General features: G+C 39.7%; 2 protein-coding genes across 6 annotated transcripts in view; one reads left to right on the forward strand and one right to left on the reverse strand.

Annotated features, from left to right (window-relative positions):
- LOC119011517 (pituitary adenylate cyclase-activating polypeptide type I receptor-like) overlaps positions 1-14,262 on the forward strand; it is a 27,735-nt gene extending 13,473 nt beyond the window's left edge. Inside the window, exons 4-15 of one of the 4 annotated variants that reach the window (XM_037084703.1) lie at positions 1,791-1,901; positions 2,011-2,111; positions 2,194-2,291; positions 3,124-3,256; positions 5,164-5,317; positions 5,866-5,926; positions 6,453-6,522; positions 6,612-6,703; positions 7,881-7,964; positions 10,828-10,957; positions 12,144-12,185; positions 13,123-14,262. In XM_037084703.1, the coding sequence (XP_036940598.1) occupies positions 1,791-1,901; positions 2,011-2,111; positions 2,194-2,291; positions 3,124-3,256; positions 5,164-5,317; positions 5,866-5,926; positions 6,453-6,522; positions 6,612-6,703; positions 7,881-7,964; positions 10,828-10,957; positions 12,144-12,185; positions 13,123-13,347 (1,301 nt within the window). In that variant the 3' untranslated portion in view covers positions 13,348-14,262. The remainder of the gene's footprint in view (positions 1-1,790; positions 1,902-2,010; positions 2,112-2,193; positions 2,292-3,123; positions 3,257-5,163; positions 5,318-5,865; positions 5,927-6,452; positions 6,523-6,611; positions 6,704-7,880; positions 7,965-10,827; positions 10,958-12,143; positions 12,186-13,122) is intronic. The other 3 variants (XM_037084705.1, XM_037084706.1, XM_037084707.1) reach the window with 3 other exon arrangements.
- The window catches only part of LOC119011518 (vasoactive intestinal polypeptide receptor 1-like), a 37,112-nt gene continuing 29,743 nt past the window's right edge, over positions 14,206-21,574 (reverse strand). Inside the window, exons 12-14 of one of the 2 annotated variants that reach the window (XR_005072209.1) lie at positions 20,970-21,011; positions 18,738-20,379; positions 14,206-18,683 (exon numbers count right to left, since the gene is read on the reverse strand). Coding sequence is in view for 1 of the 2 variants with exons in the window: in XM_037084708.1 (XP_036940603.1) it covers positions 20,233-20,379; positions 20,970-21,011 (189 nt within the window). In the remaining variant the exon portion in view is untranslated. Of the gene's footprint in view, positions 20,380-20,969; positions 21,012-21,574 lie in introns of both variants that reach the window. The other variant, XM_037084708.1, reaches the window with a different exon arrangement.

Genomic DNA, 21,574 nt, shown 5'->3' on the forward strand with positions numbered 1-21,574 from the left:
TGGTGTGAGTTGAGATGAAATTGACTGTCAAGGTGCACTGCAGTGATTTAAACATTCAAGTACTTTAAAAGTGTTTTTTCAGTTTTACAGAGGTGTTGATTCAACTTTTGTTTGGGTTCTGTGGGGTTAAAATCAAGAACGGAACACAACCTATATTTATTTGTAGTTGTAACTGAGCTTATTTACAGAGAATTATCACCTGAATCCACAGCAAAGCTTTGTCGAGTTCTATAGCTGAGATTTATTGTGCTTTTAATTTGCAGTCTGTGAATGTACACTTTCGTTTCACTCTCGCCTCTCACAGTGTTGTTGTGGACCACAGCAGGGAACTGTCAGCCTCACTTTTCCCCAACCCCTATTCTTGTCCCCCTCACTTTTATAGCATCAGGTTGATATTTATTGTAGAACCTCTTTGAGCGGTCTCCTCTCACTGTCTAGCGGCCAAAAATTCAGAGGAGAGAGAGGATGTGAGTTGATATGAAAAATGATGCACTCATCTGAGTCAACAGCACTTATTGCTATGATAGCGCTCAGGACTATGCGCTTAATTCACCAGCAAGTGGTACTGTTAGTCCTCTGCAGGCTTTTTGCTCCAGCTTTTGACTCTCAGGCGACACCAGTGGCTGCCCTGCCTTGATTGGTGAAGGTTGTCAGTGCTGTAGGCAACCGAGAATGATGATGTTGCTCTGTAACTGCTGGATGTATTTAAAAAAAAAAAAAACCCTAACCCTATTAATCAGAAGATACACTTCAGATTTTCACCGCATTTACAGCTGGTATTAAGATGCGATCAATGTGCGGACACGATATCCAGATCCAAAAAGTGCGTCTTAATGCAAGGAACAAATGCAACGTGAACTGCACAAGAACGCGTGTGAGAGGAAGTTGGTTCAAAGTAAGTAAAGTATAGGTTGTTGTCAAATTTAGAGAGTCAGCAAGTGAGAAAGGTGAAAGAAACCCAGAAGCTCCAGTTTTATGATTTAACATCTCTTCTGTGCAACGAAAAGTGGCAAACGTTGCGTGAAATGTTAAAGCGATGAAAGATGAATCATGTGCAGCAAGAAATAACCGTGTGTGGGACTCGTCTGGGCAGCTGATTCTGCTGTTAACAGAGCATGTATTTTATCTCGTCACAGAGTCGCCTACACGCCAGTTCTGCAACAAACCAAAGGCAACGTGACACAATATTTTCATACCAAGAAAGGAATAACTTAGAAGTATTACATATGTATATTTTACAAGAGGGGACAAAAAAAATGATTTTTTTTTCCCCACAAAGTTTCCCCTCACTCGGCAACCCACAAAACTTTTTAAATAGAAACTGGGGCTTATTTGCAGCTGCCTCGTATTCCTCAGGGAGGACAGAGATCCGATCTCAATGAGGATAACTAGGAACACACTAAGAAAAACAGGCGTAAACGCAAAGGCAAGATCAGATCCTATTTTACCCAGATGACATATTCAGATAAAGACACCTTTTTAGGCTACAGCAGCTAAAATAAAGCATTAACATGTGCTGACTGAGACCGCTCAGGAGAGGTAATTAGATCTGAAAGTTGATTCCATGTTAGCAACAGTTTTGTCCATATGGGTGCTGGATAAAATGTTAGATATCACTGAGAATTAGACTTCATAACCTCCCATTTAATTACCTCAACTTGCTTTAATTCAGTTCCATCAAATTCAATTAGCGTCAGTATCGTTTCATCACCTTAATCACAGCAGAGATGCTGATAGGAGCTGACTGCACTGACTGACTGCATCGTGTTTTCTTTTCATCTGCTCCTCAGTGTGTCCATGGATGTGGGATAACCTGACCTGCTGGCAGGCGGCCAGGGAGGGTGAAGTTGTGGTGGTCAACTGCCCAAACCTCTTCGATGAGTTCATGGACCCTGACGAGGGTAATTATTAGCTGTGTCTCACTTGACTTCAACTCATTCGTATCCCAAACGCTAATTTCGTTCAGTCCACTTCGGCCAAAGTCAGCGCTGACATGTTTGTGACTTTCAGAGATGGAGAAGGTCAGTCGTAACTGCACCAAGGATGGCTGGTCCGAACCCTTCCCTCACTATGTGGACGTCTGCTTCTTCTATGACAACACCACGGATCCCGTACGACCTCTGTCACCTCGTCTACATGTCCTATTACATTTAGCACAGACGCACATGACTAACCCTCTGTCTCCAACATTAGGAGGAGTACTATGCCTCAGTCAAAGCCCTGTACACTGTCGGCTACAGCACGTCGCTGGTGTCTCTGACTACAGCCATGGTCATCCTCTGCAGATTCAGGTGAGCATCACAATGTGGCCTCGGAACTAGTACATCATATGTTAATGTGTTTCATTTACGCCTGTTCTCCACATTTCCTACTGTTAGATCCGTAGAAAACAGTAGGAGAGACAAAAGTCATGACATTTTTTTTCTACATTCTGATTAAAAAAGATCATTTATTGTCAGTAGTCAACTGAAAAACAAAAATATTTTTTTTATAACAGTTTTTGATAATCAATTAAAGAAGACATATTATGCTTTTTTCCCCCTTTTGTTCTGTGTGTAAAAGGTCTTGAAAGTTACAAAAGTCAAGGTCAGCACCAACAGAAGTTTGTGTCTCCCACATAAAATATTGCTCCTGAAACACCTCGCCAGTCATCCCACCTTCAATTCTGTGACTTTGTGACATCACACTATGCCACCATGTCACACATTTGCATCATTTATGCCTGATGACTGGTTTGGCTCCTTATAATTGATTTAGTGCAGCTGCGCTCTCATTGTTAGCAGTGATGGGTCAGGCATGTGTGAGCTGACCAATCAGAGCTGACTGGGAATTCGGGAAGGGGGGCTTTAAAGAGACAGGAGCTAAAACACAGCTTTTCAAACAGAGGGGGGATACGGTGCCGCAGCAATGGACAGTGTGAGAAAACTGATGTGTATTTTGAGCATTAAAGCAACCTATCCTAGTAGTAACCCAAAATGAAATTGTGAACCTGAGTTGAGCTACATTATAGTGGGCTAAAAGCTGTTAATTACATGTTTATGCACTGCTAAATTTGCTTTTTTGGACACTGAGGACTGAAGACAGGATAACACGTGATGTATTTTCTCTCTCTCTTCTCTCCAGGAAGCTCCACTGCACCAGGAACTTCATTCACATGAACCTGTTTGTGTCCTTCATCCTGAGGGCCATCTCCGTCTTTATCAAGGACGGTGTGCTGTACGCTCAAGAGGACAGCGACCACTGCTTCGTTCACACAGTCAGTAACAGCAGCCACTTTATATGCTCTTTTCACACAAGACTGACAACCTTTTGCTGTGCCAAATCCTCTCAAAACCTGTCATGATGTTGTAATCGTCAGTATAGTTGATCTCACAGCACAGCCGATCACCACAGTGTGAGCAGTGATCAAATATCTAACTGGTACAGTTGTCTTACAACAGAATACAGACGTTGAATAAAAATACAACCCAGAATCACTGACATCGAGGTCGTTTGGTGCGAAACTATTATTATAACTCGACTTCTGTGTTTGGTGAAATAAGAAAGGTAATCTTTACTTGAAGACCTCTGCAATTATTACCAATTACTTGAAGACCTGAGATTATTAAAATACACATTATCTGTGGTAGATAAATGATCTGAATTCATCTGATTCATCTGAAGTTTTCATCAACAGGAAAGGAAACAACCATGACTGCTTATTTGGTCATACATGAATGGAAAAATGAATAAGTTATATTCAAGTCACAGGGCTAATGTTTTCATTATTTAAAATCTGATGCAGATAATTCCAAAATTAAGCCTTTTTTATTATAATTGGTCCCTATTGTGCCAAAAATAAGCTGTATGAGAAGTCTGCTGAAGAGTGTTGGCGGTAGTTTTCAAGATTATTGGTTTAATGGTTTCCAGATATCTCTATTAAAGGATTTCATCCGAGTGCAGCCACTCGTTTTCTAAAAGGGAAAGCACGCGTGTCAAAATAAGATCAAGCCTGTTCCGTTTGAGATATAAAGACGGATGGCTTGAAACACTTCTCCTCCAGTCCTTCCTGTTTGAAATGCACCTTTGTACGAAATTCAATCACATGCGAATTTTACAAAAAGCAAACACGCTATTAGATGACTAATACGTCCCTGATTACAAATGCAGAACAAGCTCTTAGCCTTTGTCTGCTAACAACACATTGCTCGTTCTTGTTAAGCAGCCATGATAAATAAACCTAATTAGGTACGCTAATGGCTTCAGCAAGGCCAGTGGAAATCTTCTACTAGAGCCTCATTAACATATCAATGGGTACTCTGCCCTTTTTGTCAAACCCGCTGCTGTACCGTTGTTGCTATGGCAATCACAGGTCACCATCATGGCGTCGTGGCACCGGGAATCAGATCAGTGCTGTGTTTTGGTTGACCCCACTCAGAATATGGACTCTTTAATTAACACCATGTCATTAGATTACAGTCCACCTGACTGCTGTGAAAACAAACAGTGGCTGCTAAATGCTACATTTTTAGGCTAATTGCTGTGTTTGCTGCCCCGTCACCGCGGTGACATCGGTGTCTGTTTGCACTGTGATTTACAGGAGTGACAAGACGTGTGTTGTCTTGAGCTCTTCAGAGAAAGACTTATCCGCAGTACAAGGATTTTCTTGCAGCTTCAAAATGTAAAATCCATGTTTAACGCTCAAACAGCCACCTAAATGTCAACAACATATTTAAATGTTCAAGAATTTAAACAACTGACTGATAACTTTAACATTTTCAGCCCTTGTTTTTGGTTGTGTTACAGATAGGGCTGAGGCGATATACCATGTATATGCACTGATCTATAGTGTTGAATTTCACCCTGTTGGTGTTGTGAAAAAGTGTGGGTTTTTTTCAAGGTCATATCAACTTACTAGAAATTGGTGGGCCAAATAAACTCTGTTTTCATAATTATAATACAGTTAATCTTAATTCCATGAAAACATGATATTTTCTGAGATGGTTGCAACCCTGGTTGCAGAATTTGCTCTTGCTCCCTGGGTTGGATAGTAATTGGAATTGTTACAAGAATTTACACTGCATTTTAAAGAAATCTGAACAAATCCTGCCCCTCTGCCTTTGCTCTACTAATGAGCCTCTTACTGTGTGTTTGTGTGTTTGTTTGTTTTTTTTAAACGTGCAGGTGGCGTGTAAAGCAGTAATGGTTTTCTTCCATTACTGTGTCATGTCCAACTATTTCTGGCTGTTCATTGAAGGTCTGTATCTCTTCACTCTGCTGGTGGAGACTTTCTTTCCGGAGAGACGCTACTTCTACTGGTACACCATCGTCGGATGGGGTGAGTATCCATTCAGGAGCGGTTATCAGTAATGTTGGAAAGCAGTTCCTCTTCACTTCTGCTTTTGTTGGGACTGTAAATTCAACAATTTATCACCCCATTTCAACTCTGACTAGACACTTTTATTTAGATTTTTACTCTCAGTGTTTTAATCTTAAAAAGAATAGATTGTAGAATGAGATACACCAGATATATTATCTTCTCATCACCTATACGGTATGTCTTCATGCTGAAAGGCACGTCAAAACAGTTTTGTTTTTATTAGCTGCAACAGCCTTTTAAATTGAAGCCAGACTTCATCAGAAGGCCCAGATGAAGTAGCAACACTGTATAGAGACAAACACTTCTACTGATTATGATAACAGCTTGTAGTGGTCATTATTTATTCATTAATCTATTTACAGATAAATACAGAATAAACCAGTTTACAATCACATGAATATGTCTCCTAATTCTATAATCCTAATTTCATGTGTGACATGATGACTGTTATTATGACAATAGTTCCGTATTTTTCTCCGATTCATTAACAATTGCCGTTGTTACAGGAACTCCGACCATCTGCGTCACAGTCTGGGCAGTGCTGAGGCTCCACTTCCATGACACTGGGTATAACTCCTCTTCCGACTTCAGATTTTACATTCGGAAAAAGAAGAAATGCATGTCAAGTGTTTGCCGTGTTTACAGTGTGTAAGGCACATGACAACATTTCACTTAAAGGTCTATTTAGTCTAGATTTAGGGAGACAGCTGAGACCTTGACAGTGTTGGTGAAATCATTTAATGCATTCAACTGTAAAAGCTGATAATGTGAGTAAGTAGGTAGACTGTGGATGTTTCCTCCATTGTCTCTTGTGCACAATACATAATGTCAGTAAACAAATAACACTTAAAATAATTTGACTGATCATTGTGAGTAGGTCAAATTATAGATTTTTATAGTTGGCTTCCATTTTAAATCCCCCACTCCACTCTGACTCTCTCTCCCCGTCCGCCAATACTCTGCAAATGGCCACTTGACTGACATATTGTATGCCACTGTGTCTTACCAAGTGTTGAGAGAAAGTGAAGGAGAGCATGCTGAGTGATTATTGAAATGTACTGTCCTCCTCCTCATCCTCCTCCTCCTTCATCAGATGCTGGGATACAAATGAGAACACTGCCCTCTGGTGGGTGATCAAGGGACCAGTCGTGGCTTCTATCATGGTGCGGCAGATTCCGATGTGTCTGTTCAGTTTTTTTTTCTCATGTTTTATTGAATGAGCCTTCCAGACTCACATTTTGTATCTCCTCAGATCAATTTCGTCCTCTTCATTGGAATAATCGTCATCCTGGTCCAGAAGCTGCAATCCCCTGATATCGGAGGGAACGAATCAAGCATTTACCTGTAAGTTGCGGTCATCCAGCGCACCGGCTCCAGTGATGTACATCTTCAGAGCGACACCGTGTGTGTGAGAGAAAATGTTGTGCATAAAAATGATTTAAGTGAATTGACAGGATTTTAACATCTCTTGTGCGCTGTGCACATAAACATGTGATTCCCTTGTGCTGGCAATATTCTGTATTTCTCTTAGTGACAATACATCCCACGAGAATTTCAACGCCAAATAATCAATTGATGCGACCAACAAACCCTCATTTAGCTAATTCCTCTGTGACACAGAGCTCCATTGTCGTCTTAAATGCTTTGACACACCGGGGATATGATGAATTAACGACACGAAAATGTGAAATTGGTAGAGAGAAGTTGCATTCACCAGGTTCATCTCAGTAGATCAACTCAGGGCTCCAGTCTTGTCCTATCGTGACATCACGATTGGTTGACGCCTTCATTTGCAGTGCAAAAGCTCAAAAAAGGCCTTTTGAAGGGCCTTAAAAGGAACAGTTCACCCAAGAAGGACAGTTCAGTCATTACTCAATGCCATGCTGTGTGGATTCAGGAGTTTGTGACCTGATTTTAAACATTTACTGTAAGAAATAAAGGGTTTAAGAGTGAGACAGGGTTTAAGTATTGAAAGAAGGACTTACACATGGGATTCTCATGGGATTTGTTGAAAAATACAGAATAGCACCAGCTTTTTCCTTTAATCAGACACTATTTGACACCCTAGACACAAAATGAAAAATAGCATTTTTTGGCCAAGTCTGGTCTGTGTAACCATTACTGTTTTAAATGTAGATCAGTTGGCATTGTCTCTTTATTATACACTATCTGATGTGTCATCCTAGATAGTTATAAATGCAGATATTCATGAATATACTCATTTGTAGTACCTGTTGGCAGGAAGCTTGAGCCTCATTATGGAGTTGTACTGTAGCCAGACATCACTCCTGCTCTGCTCCCACAGGAAGCCGTCTTCTGAGGCCCAGCAGATAATCTCATTTCATCTGTTGCTTAGACCTGTGCGTGCGTGACCAAGTGTGAAGATGTGTGTGAGAGTGTGTGTGTGTGTGTGCGTGCGTGCGTTTGCGCGTGTGTGTATGTGTTGTGTGCGAGACTGTGCGTTTGTGTCCCTAAAGACACTGTCTTTGTTGTATTGTTGTGTTGTCTTTGTGCTGTGTAGCAGCTGTGCTCAGAAATGCTTCAGTGAGCCCACACAGGCTGTTCAGCATTCGTGCAGGATGTCAGAGTTATCCACCATCACACTGTAAGTGTGTCTGCGTGTGTGCGTCTGTCTTGTGTTGACCGCATGTGTGTGTATGTCGTGTGTGCCTTACACCGGGGGTTCTCAGATTTTTTTTTAATGGTCTAAACTCCCAAATGTATATTCATTCTCTCTGTGTCTCACACATGTTTGTACTTCTATACTTGTGAGGACTAGAGCCGACAGAGACTCGTCATTAGGGGGAGATGCTGAGAACGGTATTAGGGACTTCCAAAATTCTGACATCGATATATTGGCTGATATGTGATTATCTAAAACCTAGTGACATGGAGGCAGGATATTTTAACATAGAACTTTATTGTCTAAAATGGCATAAGATCACTTAAACAGAAGACTTTACTGAGGATTTAATAATTTCAAATTACCCTTAAAAATCTTTCGCTGCATGATGTTTTGCATAAATAAAGATTATACTGGCACATATCAGACAATTACGGAAGCCGAGAATGGCCATGGATTTTTCTTCTTTTTCATGTACTGTTATCTCGTGATAACGACTTATTATCTCGTTATGTCGATATAACAAAGGTTGTTTTCTCATGATAACGAATTAATTTATTTCCTTATCTTCATATAACAAAGATTGTTTTCTCATGATGACGAATTAATTCATCATGTGTTCGTCTTGATTTCAACCTACAAGAATGGCTTCCGTAGCTGGCTTCAGCTAAGGTAACGTAAATGTAGGCTAACGTTAACTTAGCAATGTAATGTGAAACGTAATTAAACATTTATTAAATCATTTAATATTACGGAACACATTATTAATTAATTTGTTATCACGAGAAAACAGTCTTTGTTATATGGAGATAACGAAATAAATCAATTCGATATCACGAGAAAACAGCCTTTGTTATATGGAGATAACCAGATAATAAGTCGTTATCACGAGGTAAGAGTGCATAGAAAAAAAGAAATATCCATGGCCAATCTCGGCTTCCGTAGACAACGTATATGCTGATACCGACATACCTTTGATAGGCAGTGATGGCAAACGTACACATATTGTTTAGTCAAATTAATACTAGTGTAAAAACAGACTCTGGTCAAAATACAAGCACTGGCTTAACTTCTTTGCTCAAGTGAAAGTAGGATCATTAGGATCATTAGCAGGACCAGCATGCTGGTGGTATAACAACGTAGCAGCTTCACCTTTTGGCAAACTGATCAGTGGGGGTCCCCAACACGTTACACACACGGACCATGGAGTGAAAATCCATCAGCGCCGCACCACCCTGCGCAGCACCGGATTTGGTGTGAATGCACCCTGAACCCTTAGCTTTCTTTCCTTGTTCTGATAACAGTAGACACATAAGACAAACAAACATACACACAAACTCATAATGTGTCACTTTTCACCAAATTTGATCTGCTAAAAATACTCCAGGTGTTTAGGTAGCACTTTAACACATCACTTTACTTTAAGGTACACAAAAATGTGAGTTTTTACTAAAGAACGAGAAAGGCAGGGTGTTGTTTATTTGGGCAAGTGAGCCCAAACGTAACTGTGTGTCATGTATACCTACTCTTGCTCAAGTCTTTTGCACCAAAATGCACTTGTTGATACCCTTGAAAATCTCATTCATAGTCATAGCCTAATGCTGGCAGGTATGATAACATCCTTAAATTACAGTTATACTTACCAAGTAGTTCCTGAGTAACTACTGACATTATTGTGTATCTTACTATAAACTGTTTTCAGATTTGGTTTACAACCCCAGTTACAAAAAAAGTTGGGATGCTGAGTGAAATGTAAATAAAAAAACAGACTGTAATCATTTGCAAACAAACATTTTACACAGACTGCACAGATTTGTGCATTGTGGAGGCAAAACAACCTCTCTGTAAATGAATGGCACAACACAGGAGGGCCGACTCCTCAGGTCAAGACTCTGTTGGCCACTTACATCTGAAGGAGAAAATCATTCCTTTGAGGACAATAATGTAAACATCTTGGCCAGAGAAGACAGATGGTTTGAAAGAGGAGTGAAGGAATCCATCTATATCAAACTGGAACAGCTGTCTTTGAACAGAGGAGGTGGCCTGCAACATTACTTATCACCCACCTACAATGCTGTACTGAGTTCCCTCCCCAGACATCTTAATAACCATTCACACTAACCTAGCCCTAGCAACCCACATGAAGGCCGGTTGGATAAACAACCCACAAGTGGCCCTAACGACTCTTAAACTCAGAGCTCACACGTGTTCTTAATGACTCTGTAAGGACACTCCCACACAGTTTAAAAGCCTGCAACTCCTCTCCAGTTTGTTAGAAATGAGGAATCCTTTTGGATTAGAGGTGAAATGTCTTCCAAAAAACTGAAACAAGTCCAGTTGCCTACTATACAGCACTTAGAATTAACATGGCCTACATGACTGGGAACATTAATCAACAGCGTCCCAACTTTTTTAGAATCAAGGTCAGGTGCTAGTGGTAAAACATCAGCACAAAATGTTCTCGTGTTCGTACATTTTCTAACATTTCACAGTGAAAGAGTATAATGTTTTTCTTCTGCTCCTTAAGTACCTCTGGGGGTCACTGCTGCACTGTATTGATATTAAGCACTGTGTTCGTACATTTATGTCTTCCAGTTCCATATTTGTTGTGTGCTTCTGTGTATTTCCATTCCTTGTGTCTATGTGAGACACAGTGTTTTACTGCATGATACCTGCTGCAGTGATAAGGAGATAAATACATATCTATCTGACTACAGGATTATATTTCACATGTCAGCGGTAAACTATGACTATTTAAGTAAAAGAAATGTGTCATAACATCGCATCACTAACCTGACTTAAATACCTGAATCTTATTAAACTGTGTGTGTTTGTGTGTGTGTAGGCGTCTGGCGCGCTCCACCCTCCTGCTCATCCCGCTGTTTGGTATTCACTACACTGTGTTCGCCTTCTCACCTGAGGACTTCAGCAAGAGGGAGAGACTGGTCTTTGAGCTGGGGCTGGGATCCTTTCAGGTATTTCTCTATGTGCTCTTTCAGCTTCTCGAAGGTCCAGTTTCAGTTAAAGAGACAAACCAGATGGTGAATGAGAGAACATGATAGGTTGATAAATACAAACAGGCTCTTTGGGAGACGGCCAGTGATGCTCAAATGTATTCTTCTTTTTTGCAGGAAGCAATTGTTAAACTATGTAAACAAACAAAGTTGGTATAGCAACACAAACCAGGATTCACAAAAGTATCGATAAGCTTTTAAATAAGGGATGTTTCTTCTCACTGTGTCCAGTTGAACACAATAATTGAGTAAACATATATGCTATGTCTGAAATCATCTAATTCACTCAGTCACCACCTCTATAATAGACAGTCAATAGTTTACTCGGTGTGAGTGTAAATTGTTATTATTATATTGTTATTATTAATCATCAGACTGCTAGGTTACACTTCTCAAAATCAGTAATGGGTATTGGGATATGAGTGTATATATGCATGATCATGGATTTGTAATAAAAGTTAAATGAAATGTGTCGTATTATTTTTGGGGACCAATGATATTCAAAAAAACACAAGAGTAATATATTGAGCAATGAACTGATCACAGAAATGTGATAATGTCGTCCAACTGCAAATAATGAACGAATCACCTGAAAAATTGTGAAAGGAATTTTAAGCTGTTTTCTTACTTTCTATGAACACGGCTGTTTATTTGGTTAATTACACCAATTAAATCACTGAGCTTTATGCAAAAAATAAACATATTTACCAGCATAAGTTACACAGTCTAATTGCAACAAATACCAACGTCCTATTTAGTTCTCCTGAACCTATATATGTTTGCCAATGTGTGTAAATAGAATATCAGGTATAACTTCTGCAACTGTAATGTGGAAAATAACAAACAAATCCTCAGAGTGAAATACAAACTTCATCTTGAACAGCAGTTCCTAGTTATTTCATAGAAAATGTCACAGACATGATGACACGTTACAGTTTCTGCTTTTCAGAGCTGTCAGCAGACATCGTTTTGTAGTACAACTTTCAGTAAAAGTAGCATAACATTTTTAAAAGCCTTTCCAAGTCCCACAGTGAGACACTTTTTGATCCGTCCTTAGTCTTTGCTGATAATGATCCAATTTTTTTAAAAATGAAAGCATGTTTCCACCTTTTTTTCTCTGACCTAATGTTTCCGTTCTCCTCCTCAGGGCTTTGTTGTAGCTGTCCTCTACTGTTTCCTCAATGGAGAGGTAAGCTTTGGTCCCGGTTCATAAACACATTCACCTTTTAGGTTTCCCTGACATCATTTATTCCAGAATTGCTCTCAGTGTGTTGTGTACGTATCATTGCAATGCTGTAAAAATTTACTTTAAACCTTTATTTTTTTGATTGATAAACACTGTATCATTTATTGATGACACAATATAATCTAGATGCCACTGGTCAAAACCAACCCAATTTCCAGAATAAATGATGGCAAAATACATTTCAGTCACAGTTTGTGTAATCCGGTTAAATATCACGTACATTTTAAAGTACTTAAAGACCCAATCATAACTAAAGCATCAGACAGAGTGGAACAAACTGACATGAAAGCTGTGCTGATTAATTCATGACATCAACTCGTGCTTTTAGTAATATGCAAAAAGAGGTTCGACCGTACAAACATGCCAGCAGTCTTTGTAAAATGATTTTTTTTTCCAAGTTTAAAGCTTGTTAACATTAACAAGTAATGATGAAAACGCAGCCAAGCATCCTGTCATTTTTTGGAACAGCTAAAAAGGTAAAAGTTCCGTTGTTGTGGAATACTGCAAGAACAGGCCCGCGTCCTCAGCGTGCACCGGTACCGTACACAGACAAATAGCATTACATCTCTGAGTGTATCTGTGGCAGAAACATACAATGCCAACATTTTATTCTGGCGACTGGGCTAGTCAAACCTAAACGCTGACCTCTGATGTAAAACATGAAGACTTTATATTGAGATAACAGCTTTGCTATGTTGTCATTATCATTTATCATTAACTTACTTCTGATACACCAGGTACAAACGCTCCAAAGGAACCACAACTGTTGACATTAACAAAAACTTGTGTATCTCAGAGTGTCGCCCACGCCAGTTCAGCCTGCTGTACCTTTTCATGAAGCCGGTGCAGCTTAAAGTACATTAAAAATGACCTTGTGAAGTTTCTCCCTAAAGGTGCAGTCGGAGATCAAGAGGAAATGGCGCAGCTGGACGGTGAACCGATACTTTGCTGTGGACCTGAAGCAGCAAAGGCACCCTTCGTTGGCCAGCAGCGGAGTGAACGGCGGGACTCAGCTGTCGATCCTCAGCAAGAGCAGCTCCCAGATACGCATGTCCAGCCCGCTGGCGGAGAACGCCAACATCAGCCTCCCCACCTGAGCGTCTGATCGGCACGAGACAAACCTCAAGGTGCCGTTTCCACTTAGCGTACATCCAGACCAACCAGAACAGACCAAAGTGGCCCCCTCTTATATTTTGTAGTTTGGCCTTCAAAAATGAGGTATTACTTAGAGCATTTACTGGATATTCTTTGGAGGATGTCATAATTTCTAATTTCATTTGACAACGTAATCAGATTTATTTATGCATTTCAGCTGACTGACTAGTTGACTAGATTGTGATACATTTAATATTTTTATGAATGAACCCAAATTCAACTCGACTTTAAACATGAAAAAAGATATTAGAAATCCCCTTTCTACCAATTATTTTAAATATATGCGCCCTGTTATCATTTGATTTATGAATAATAATAATGTAGATTTGGTGCCAAAAATGGTACAAGTTGTGACAGAGAAAAAACACATCTCATGTAGGGGTCATATTTGGCTGTCGGTGTTTAAAGTAAATGTGCTTCAGAGTGCCATACAGGTTGCCTGACTGGATCTGATCTCACAACAGTCCAAAGTGAAACAACAACCAAACGTTCGCCTTGCTTGTACAAATGCTCATTGTTTAAATGTTCCATCCTCAATTTAAACATTTTTCTACAATCAGCCGTAAGTACAGAGTATGTCAAAAGATATATACAAAAAAAAAAAAAAGAAAAAGAAAAGAAACTCATGAACTTTGTAAATAGTTACTTTTGGTGTCTAGATCAGAATTAGTTTCTTTTTTGCATAACGCAGTATTGTAATGACCTTTTCAAACAAAAGGAACTGGAGCCCAAATCTGTAGACTTTCATCACATGTGCGGTAAAATGACCCGGAAGATCCTGCCCAATATATTCTGAAATATTTGTTTGTATTAAATAAACACACACACACACACACACACACACACACACACACACACACACACACACAGTATATACATAAAAACGTAGTGCCAAAATGAAAGAGCAGTGTAGGGCGGTGGTTCCCAACCTTAGAGGTGCAGGATGAATGGGGGCGTCCGTTATGTGTCAGAAACAACAAGTTACCATAAAACAAATATTTTTCTGCTATTTCATGACATTTATTTTGGTTTCTCTTTTTTGTTAACACCTCGTAGACACTTTCTACCTTCAAGCTTCTGTAAAATAAGTTTAAATTGAACTGCTTGAAAACTTAAAATGTCGTAGAAATGTGCAAGTGTTGATGTGGAGGTGTGATTTGACTGCAAAAACTTGTTTCATGACAATAAATCTTTTTACACATAATATGAGGCACAATCACCCAGAAAGTAGCATTTCAGTGAGATACTGTGACTTCTTTTTTTTTTTATACATTCTTCAGTTGATTTTTAGGCATTTTCATGTTTCAATCGGAACATTCCTGGTAAAGCGTCTCTTTAACTAAGGGAGTCCTGGCCAAATATAACAGCAGAGAAAGTTTCACATAAAAGAACAAACAAATGACTTCAAAACGAAAAAACATAAAAACAAAACACCATGAAAACTTTTCACATATAAGAATCACTTGACCGACCTTAAAAAACAATCAGCAGAAAACATCCGGACAATGAATCTACTGTACCAGTGTTCAGTAATGAGACATTCAATGCTCAAATATTTCTTAATCCCTTTTTACAGGCATCCAAATATCAAATAATCAAGTTTAAGATTGTCTAACTAACACCACAGTGAAGGTGCAAAGACTTTGAAAGCAATTTCGCCAAAAACAGAGCAGGGTCGAGGAACACCTTGTATTTAGTGCTTTTCTTTAAAAAGACAAATGAAAGGTTGGGAACCACTGCTGCAGCGTTCAGCACAGTGAACGAGGGAATACACATTCTGATTAAAAAAATCGGGGGAAAAAAAGACTTTTCAATCTGAACGTGTTTTATCCTCACAGCTCGTCTTCACTGTTGAGATTCTCCTCCCACAGACTCGTCAGTGACGTTCACGCAGACCGTGAACATGAACTGTACATGTGCCATCGGGACGCTTTTATCTGAAGCTCCTCGCGGTGTCGTGCTTTTTATATATGTGCGCAGCTTTTCAAAATGTAGGCGCTGAGAATCGAAGCCTCGACGAGATCTTGAAGATAAAAAGACGTCCTCTGTTCTCTGAGCCTCAGCACATCAACGCCATATTAAATTGCCGTTCATGTTGAATTTTTTTAATTAATCACCTTCTACACTCATATTCCAAAGTGCCTAGTTGGTCACAAATAGCTCTCACTTTCATTTACAGTGCCACAGATTAGCAGATATCCTAATAATGTGCAGAAAGGGTCATTTCCTGCAGAGAATGTACAGAGTGTTTTTTTTTTTTTATCGTCGGTCACTTTGCAATGTTTTTTTCATTGCGTGCTGCAAACATATTTGGCGCGTCTGTTGGTGTAATTCTTCTTTTTGTTCTCTTTTTATTAACTAAACAAGTCCTGCTGTTTTTTTTCCTTTCATTTTAATCACCATGAGTTTGACGCGACCTAAGTAACAGCTCTCCGTAATCGTTGCTTTATCTCACCGCTTGGTTCCGTCTGTCGTCCATTCGAGATAATTGCAAGTCCATTTCAAATAAAGCGCCGACGTCAAAAATACACAAACTGCTTCAAAACGGAAACAAAACATTTTGTTACAGCCAAAACGCATAATGCTTTAATGTGACAGCTCTTGACAATCGCGGAGTGTTGCCCATTTTTCTCTTTCTCTCTTTTTTTTGTTTTGCACAAACAAGCTAACAATAACTTTTTCCAGGTGGTGATAACATTTAATAAGATGAAATGTGAAAAGATGTGTATAGGAGGGGGTTTATCCACACTATTTACTCGAGATATTTATTTTTTGTACTGTCATCTGAGTGGATTAAAAAGAATGTAGTAACTTTTAAAAAAAAAACATGAATTGATGATATTGTTGAACAGATACGGATGTATATTTATTTTCCATAAACTAGTGCCATGTGAAATGTATCAGTGTACACTAGTACATGCTTTTCTTATGTGTAATTTATTTGTATGCTTGACTTATGAGCTCATTACATTGATCGATGTTTGACTTTCTTCGTCAAAGTGCCATAAATGTAGTGCCATAACTTGTGACGGTGGACGATGTGTGGCTCAGTGTCTCATATCTGATCATAAAGAAAACAGCCACACATGGGAAAGTGCCGTCCAAAGCTGCAGAGGATAATAATATAAAGATAAAACACAAATATAACCTCTAAAAACGGAGAAAACACACTACTGAAGAGATGCATCAGTTTAAGCATCTGCTCGGCTTTCGTCGGTGTGTAACTGTGAGACACACTACTATAAAAAGACTAGAACCAGACTAGGAAAATATATGTTTTAATGTCAGGAAGGGTTGAATAGGTGGAACAACTGCGACAGATAAAACACAAAGTGTGTACGAGGGTGTGATCAAAAAAACCACTCTGCTGCTGCATACGTGTTCTATCACCAGCTGTCACTCTGAGTCTGAATCGGCTCAGATGGAAACGACCATGTCTCAAAGCTGTTACTGTCTGTGAAACGAGGAGAAAACTCCTTATTTGACCATGTCTGTGCTGTATCACTGTCTACCACAAGGTGGCTGTAAAGTGTTTCGACAGAGGCTGTGCAAGTCCTGCCTGGCATCTATTTGCTTTTCTCAGCCATGTTCCTTTAGATTTTGGATGATGATGGGGGTTAAGGGCGGGAGTGTGGAGGCATTTTTTGGTCACATCTACTTCTTTGTAATTTTTCTTCACACAAATCAGAAAACAAGCCTACAAATGATATGTTTTCCAAAAGAGGCCTGATGTCAAACTTGCAGCATGAAGTTTGTGATTTTGTTACAGCGCCACACTCTCAATCCCACAATTTCCTTCCTGCTCATTTTCGTTTCAAAACAAACTGTGAACTGTTTGATTTTCAAAAAACATTTGCTTGACATGGGAGGACATTTGCACTTTTTAGTCCTATAACAAAATCAGGCAACTTTTAGCTCATTTTTAGCTATCCTTATGGTTAATTTAGCCTTATTGTAACATGCTAATCTTTATATATGTGTCGAAGAAAAGCCTTTCACATGTCTCATTGAAGCAATAGTCTGACATTTTGGTGAATATGTTTTATTCACTTTCCTGCTGAAAGATTGATTGGTCTACCACTAGCAATCTACTAGAAAGTAGCTATAAACTAGCTACTACTGTAGTTAGATGCTAACTACTGGCTAGCTGTTTCCCCAAGCTATTAGATAAAACAGCTAGCTAGTAGATATTAGCTAACTACAGTAATAGCTAATTCATAGTTACTGGTTAGAAGATAGTAGCTAGCTAGCAGAAATATTAACTCGCTAATATCTACTAACAAGTAGCTAGAAACTATTAATTTTTGTTTCTCCTTAGCTTGTTGTGAAAACAGCTAACAGATAAAACAGCTGGCAAGCAGATATTAGCTAACAAGCGAGCTCATATCGGCTAGCTTGCTGTTTCCCCCATTTTTCGAGGTGTCAGTTTTCATGTCCAGCTCTGCAAGAAAGTGATTTTAAAGTGTATTTACGAAAATATCAAACTATGTCTTCAAATGTAATTTTCAGTGTGGCATATCTCTGTGTTTAGATGCCTCTTCTTTGACGGTCGTGAGCGTCGAGCCAGTTTTATCAAGTGTTGAGTGTATGTGTGTGTGAGTTCTATTGATTGCCAATGAATTTATGAATGTACTGATGTTGCTCTGCTGCTCTTAAATGTCGCCTGCTATCAATTTGCCATGGTGTACAAATGATGTCTTTTTCTTGATCCTATATACAGTTAACTGTATATGTATACAGTATTTTTGGCACACAGGTGGCCCCCTTGATGACGACCTGTTGTTTGTGACCGTGTTTTTGTAGGCCTATGTTTATGTTTATGTAACTGTTTCCAGAGAGAACGTGTGTCTGTCTGTGCGTGCGTGCATGCGTGTGTGTGTATGAGTGCGTGTGTGTGTGAAAGTTGAAGAGGTTGTATTTTGTACGCATGTTTATGTACAAGCATTCATTAGAATTAGTAACTTAAATGTCAAAAGAATAATCTATAAAACCTCATCCATAGGCTATTTATGTTCTACCTGTGACAGTGTGTTATGTGTAACATGCGTTCTGGTGTCCAACATTTATGTCGAAGGTTGTGTAAATTTGACTGCAAAATAAATCTATGTGGTAAATTGCTGTATTTTGTGGACATTGTGATTTATTGTCTCTGGGCTGTCCCAACCATTAAAATGGACCATGGATGAAAGCAGTCCCTCTCATTTCAGTGCAAGTTCTGATGTCTTTTCCAATCTAAGAGCATGAAATAAGAATACCATGATGCATTTTCACAGCCTTTGTTTTCACCTAAGAGCACGAAATAAGAATACCATGATGCATTTTCACAGCCTTTGTTTTCACCCAAAAAGAGGCATTTGTCATTCTGGCAAAGGGAAAATTAGGTATACCTGCTCTCATCTGCGTACAACAGTTTCTCCTTCCGAACTTCTTTAGTTTTCGCTAAGTTCGACGAACCCAAAAATCCAAATCAAGGTAGCCAAAAGCATACATGAACATTCTCCTGCCCCGTGCATCTTCTACCTCCTTCTTTATCTGCACAACAAAGCTTACAATGTTTTAATGAAATACATGAGCAAGCACAAAAACATACTTCTCAAATCACAAATGTTTCATTTATTAATGTGATTATTTTCCCCTATTCAGGCCACCCTTCACTAGATCCACAAGAACAACAACGGAAATACAATATAACTAATATAAAATAAAGTGCAACATTAAATAATAATGTTTTGTGACAAGGACAGTCAAAGTGCTTAATGGTACAGTACAGTGCAATATTCATGGTCTATTAAAAATCTAGGGATTCAGGGATTTCTCCACCACTGTCATCAAACTCACACACAGCTGGAATTGTTGAGCTACAAAAACACATCGTGTATCCGAAGACACTGTTACAGCCTCAATTGAAATGCTCTGTCTGGTGATACAGTACCATTCTGATGCCATTCTACCAAATAAATATCTGGCATACCCTGCATTTGGTATCCACTGTAGTGCAGCAAATGTTCCCCAAAAAAAATGTGGATAATCACATCTGGCAGCAGCGTAAAAAAAACAAAGCTTATCAATATCCGCAAATACCGTGTTTCAAAGGTGGCTCATCAAAGCAGACAGGTCTTTCAAGACATGACGTACCAACATATGGCAGCTTCACACACACAAGCAAACACGTAACATTAAATACATTCACTCTGGATCTTCATGACTGAACATTTCTCTCTAGCAGCAGATGAATTGGTGCACAATCAGTCCAGGAGATGTTTTAAGCCTGCACCAACAATGGCGTCAGTGATTCTGTTCGGCCCAGCACAAAGCCATTAGACAAGTCAAGCTCATTATAAAATAATTTAGCCAAGTTCAACATCCACTGTTTCGTCAGCTGTCTCTCTATAATCCTTCAACATTTGCTCATTTTTGTACTCCGGCTGTCCAAACTGTAAACACAACCATGCAAAATCATCCTCCTACAAGCTCGGGGCCAGCTCTGCCTCTCCTGTGATCTCGTCCCTCCACAGTGTCACCGTGACATCCCAACAAATCAAAGCACCAGGGTCCCTTTACTTTTTTGTATTTTCTTTTTTTTTTTTTTGGCCGCAACTATAATAGAAAGACGGACCACGCAGATTAAGCTCAGAAATGGGCACCTTTGTGGTCACGGCTGCTGCTGATATTGATATAACACATCGTGACACGTCTCCTCGATCACTCACCAGCGTTCCTTCTGGTCTTCTCACTGAGGGGTTGTTTAATTAATGTCATCAGCAGATGAGCTTTGAGGTCCTGACATTCTCACAAAAAAAAAAACCATCTCTCTCGCGGTTAAGTCTCTTAAAAATCATACTGAAGAGATGTTACCGCTCGAGGCTGGCCGCCCGAGCCCCCCGCGGGCTCTGATTGTGATCTGAGTGATACTTCGCTTGGCCGGCGTGAGGTGATTCTGACCGTGGCACTTCCTCAGCCATCTCCGCAGCTCCGTTTGGACCTGCAGACAAACACAGTGATGTAGTAAACACAGTGATGTAGTCTGACTAGATTTGTTAAAGCTGCTACATGTGTCATTCAAACACTTTGAGTTTGCTGCCCCCTGTGGCTGTATCAGCGGAGACGTTGAAACATTCTGAAACATCCTGCTGCAGCCACAGAGTCTGTACTTCTTCAGGAGCCTCTCCTTCTGGGTCCGATACTGGGTCAAACTGGTATGGTTGAACGACAGCACCTCAGCGAGCCATACCGATACATCCACCGTAAACATTAGTGCATGCGACCGCTAGCGCAAGCGGCATCGTCTACCTGAGAGAGGCCTGTAGCAGGCAAGGCAGGCGTTGACAGAGGGAGCTCATTAGCATTTAAAGGTGCAGGCACAGAAACAGCCTGCTGTCAGAAGAGCTAAGTAGAGCGACGTTTAGACGGCGGAAATTCAGAACCACGGATGGGTTTGGGTCAACACATTTTGAATACAGTGTTGTTGGACCTCTGACAGCTGTGTAAAACTGATTATAAACATATAATATGGGACCTTTGACTCCGTCTATACTAACTGTACGATTTCATATCACAAAAACATTCACCTACCTCTCCATTCATGAAACAGTAAAGCAGCGCCACGACAAACCCCTGCAACACAAGAGACATTGTGAGTGTTTGAAAATCATGAATCTCTTTCTTTCTGTCTTTGTTTCATGCACACTCCTCTTAAATTACTACAGCATTGCACTGATTGTAGATGTATTCAGCCTGCAGGTAAAAGTGTCACGGTAGGTCTTGGTTGACACATTCCGATTGACAGATCACAAGATGTTTCAAAGCATTGGTGCTTTATGTCACATTTCATGTTCATTTTTTTATCAGTTGAATCAGTTGAAGATGGCATGTTTTTTGTTTTTTTGTTTTTTTCTGGCTAGCATGTCAGTCAGCTGTTCAGCCCTTCAGGCGACATGTGGTGACCAAGATATGACCTTTCTCTTATTCAAATTTCAGTATGTCATAATTACATAAACATTGCCCGTCTGTTTTAAAGGTAGAGCTGGGTTGAAGGCACAGACTCTGAACTGCAACATCGTATCTTTACTTCATATCATCTATCTGCATTAATATGTTGCCAAAAGAGCTTTAATTCTAATAGGCCTTGTTCATGGGAAACATTTTGACATGTTACCATTGGAAAAGCTGTCAAGTTG

Source organism: Acanthopagrus latus, chromosome 21 (assembly GCF_904848185.1).
Source record: "Acanthopagrus latus isolate v.2019 chromosome 21, fAcaLat1.1, whole genome shotgun sequence".
NCBI classification, from domain to species: Eukaryota; Metazoa; Chordata; class Actinopteri; order Spariformes; family Sparidae; genus Acanthopagrus; species Acanthopagrus latus.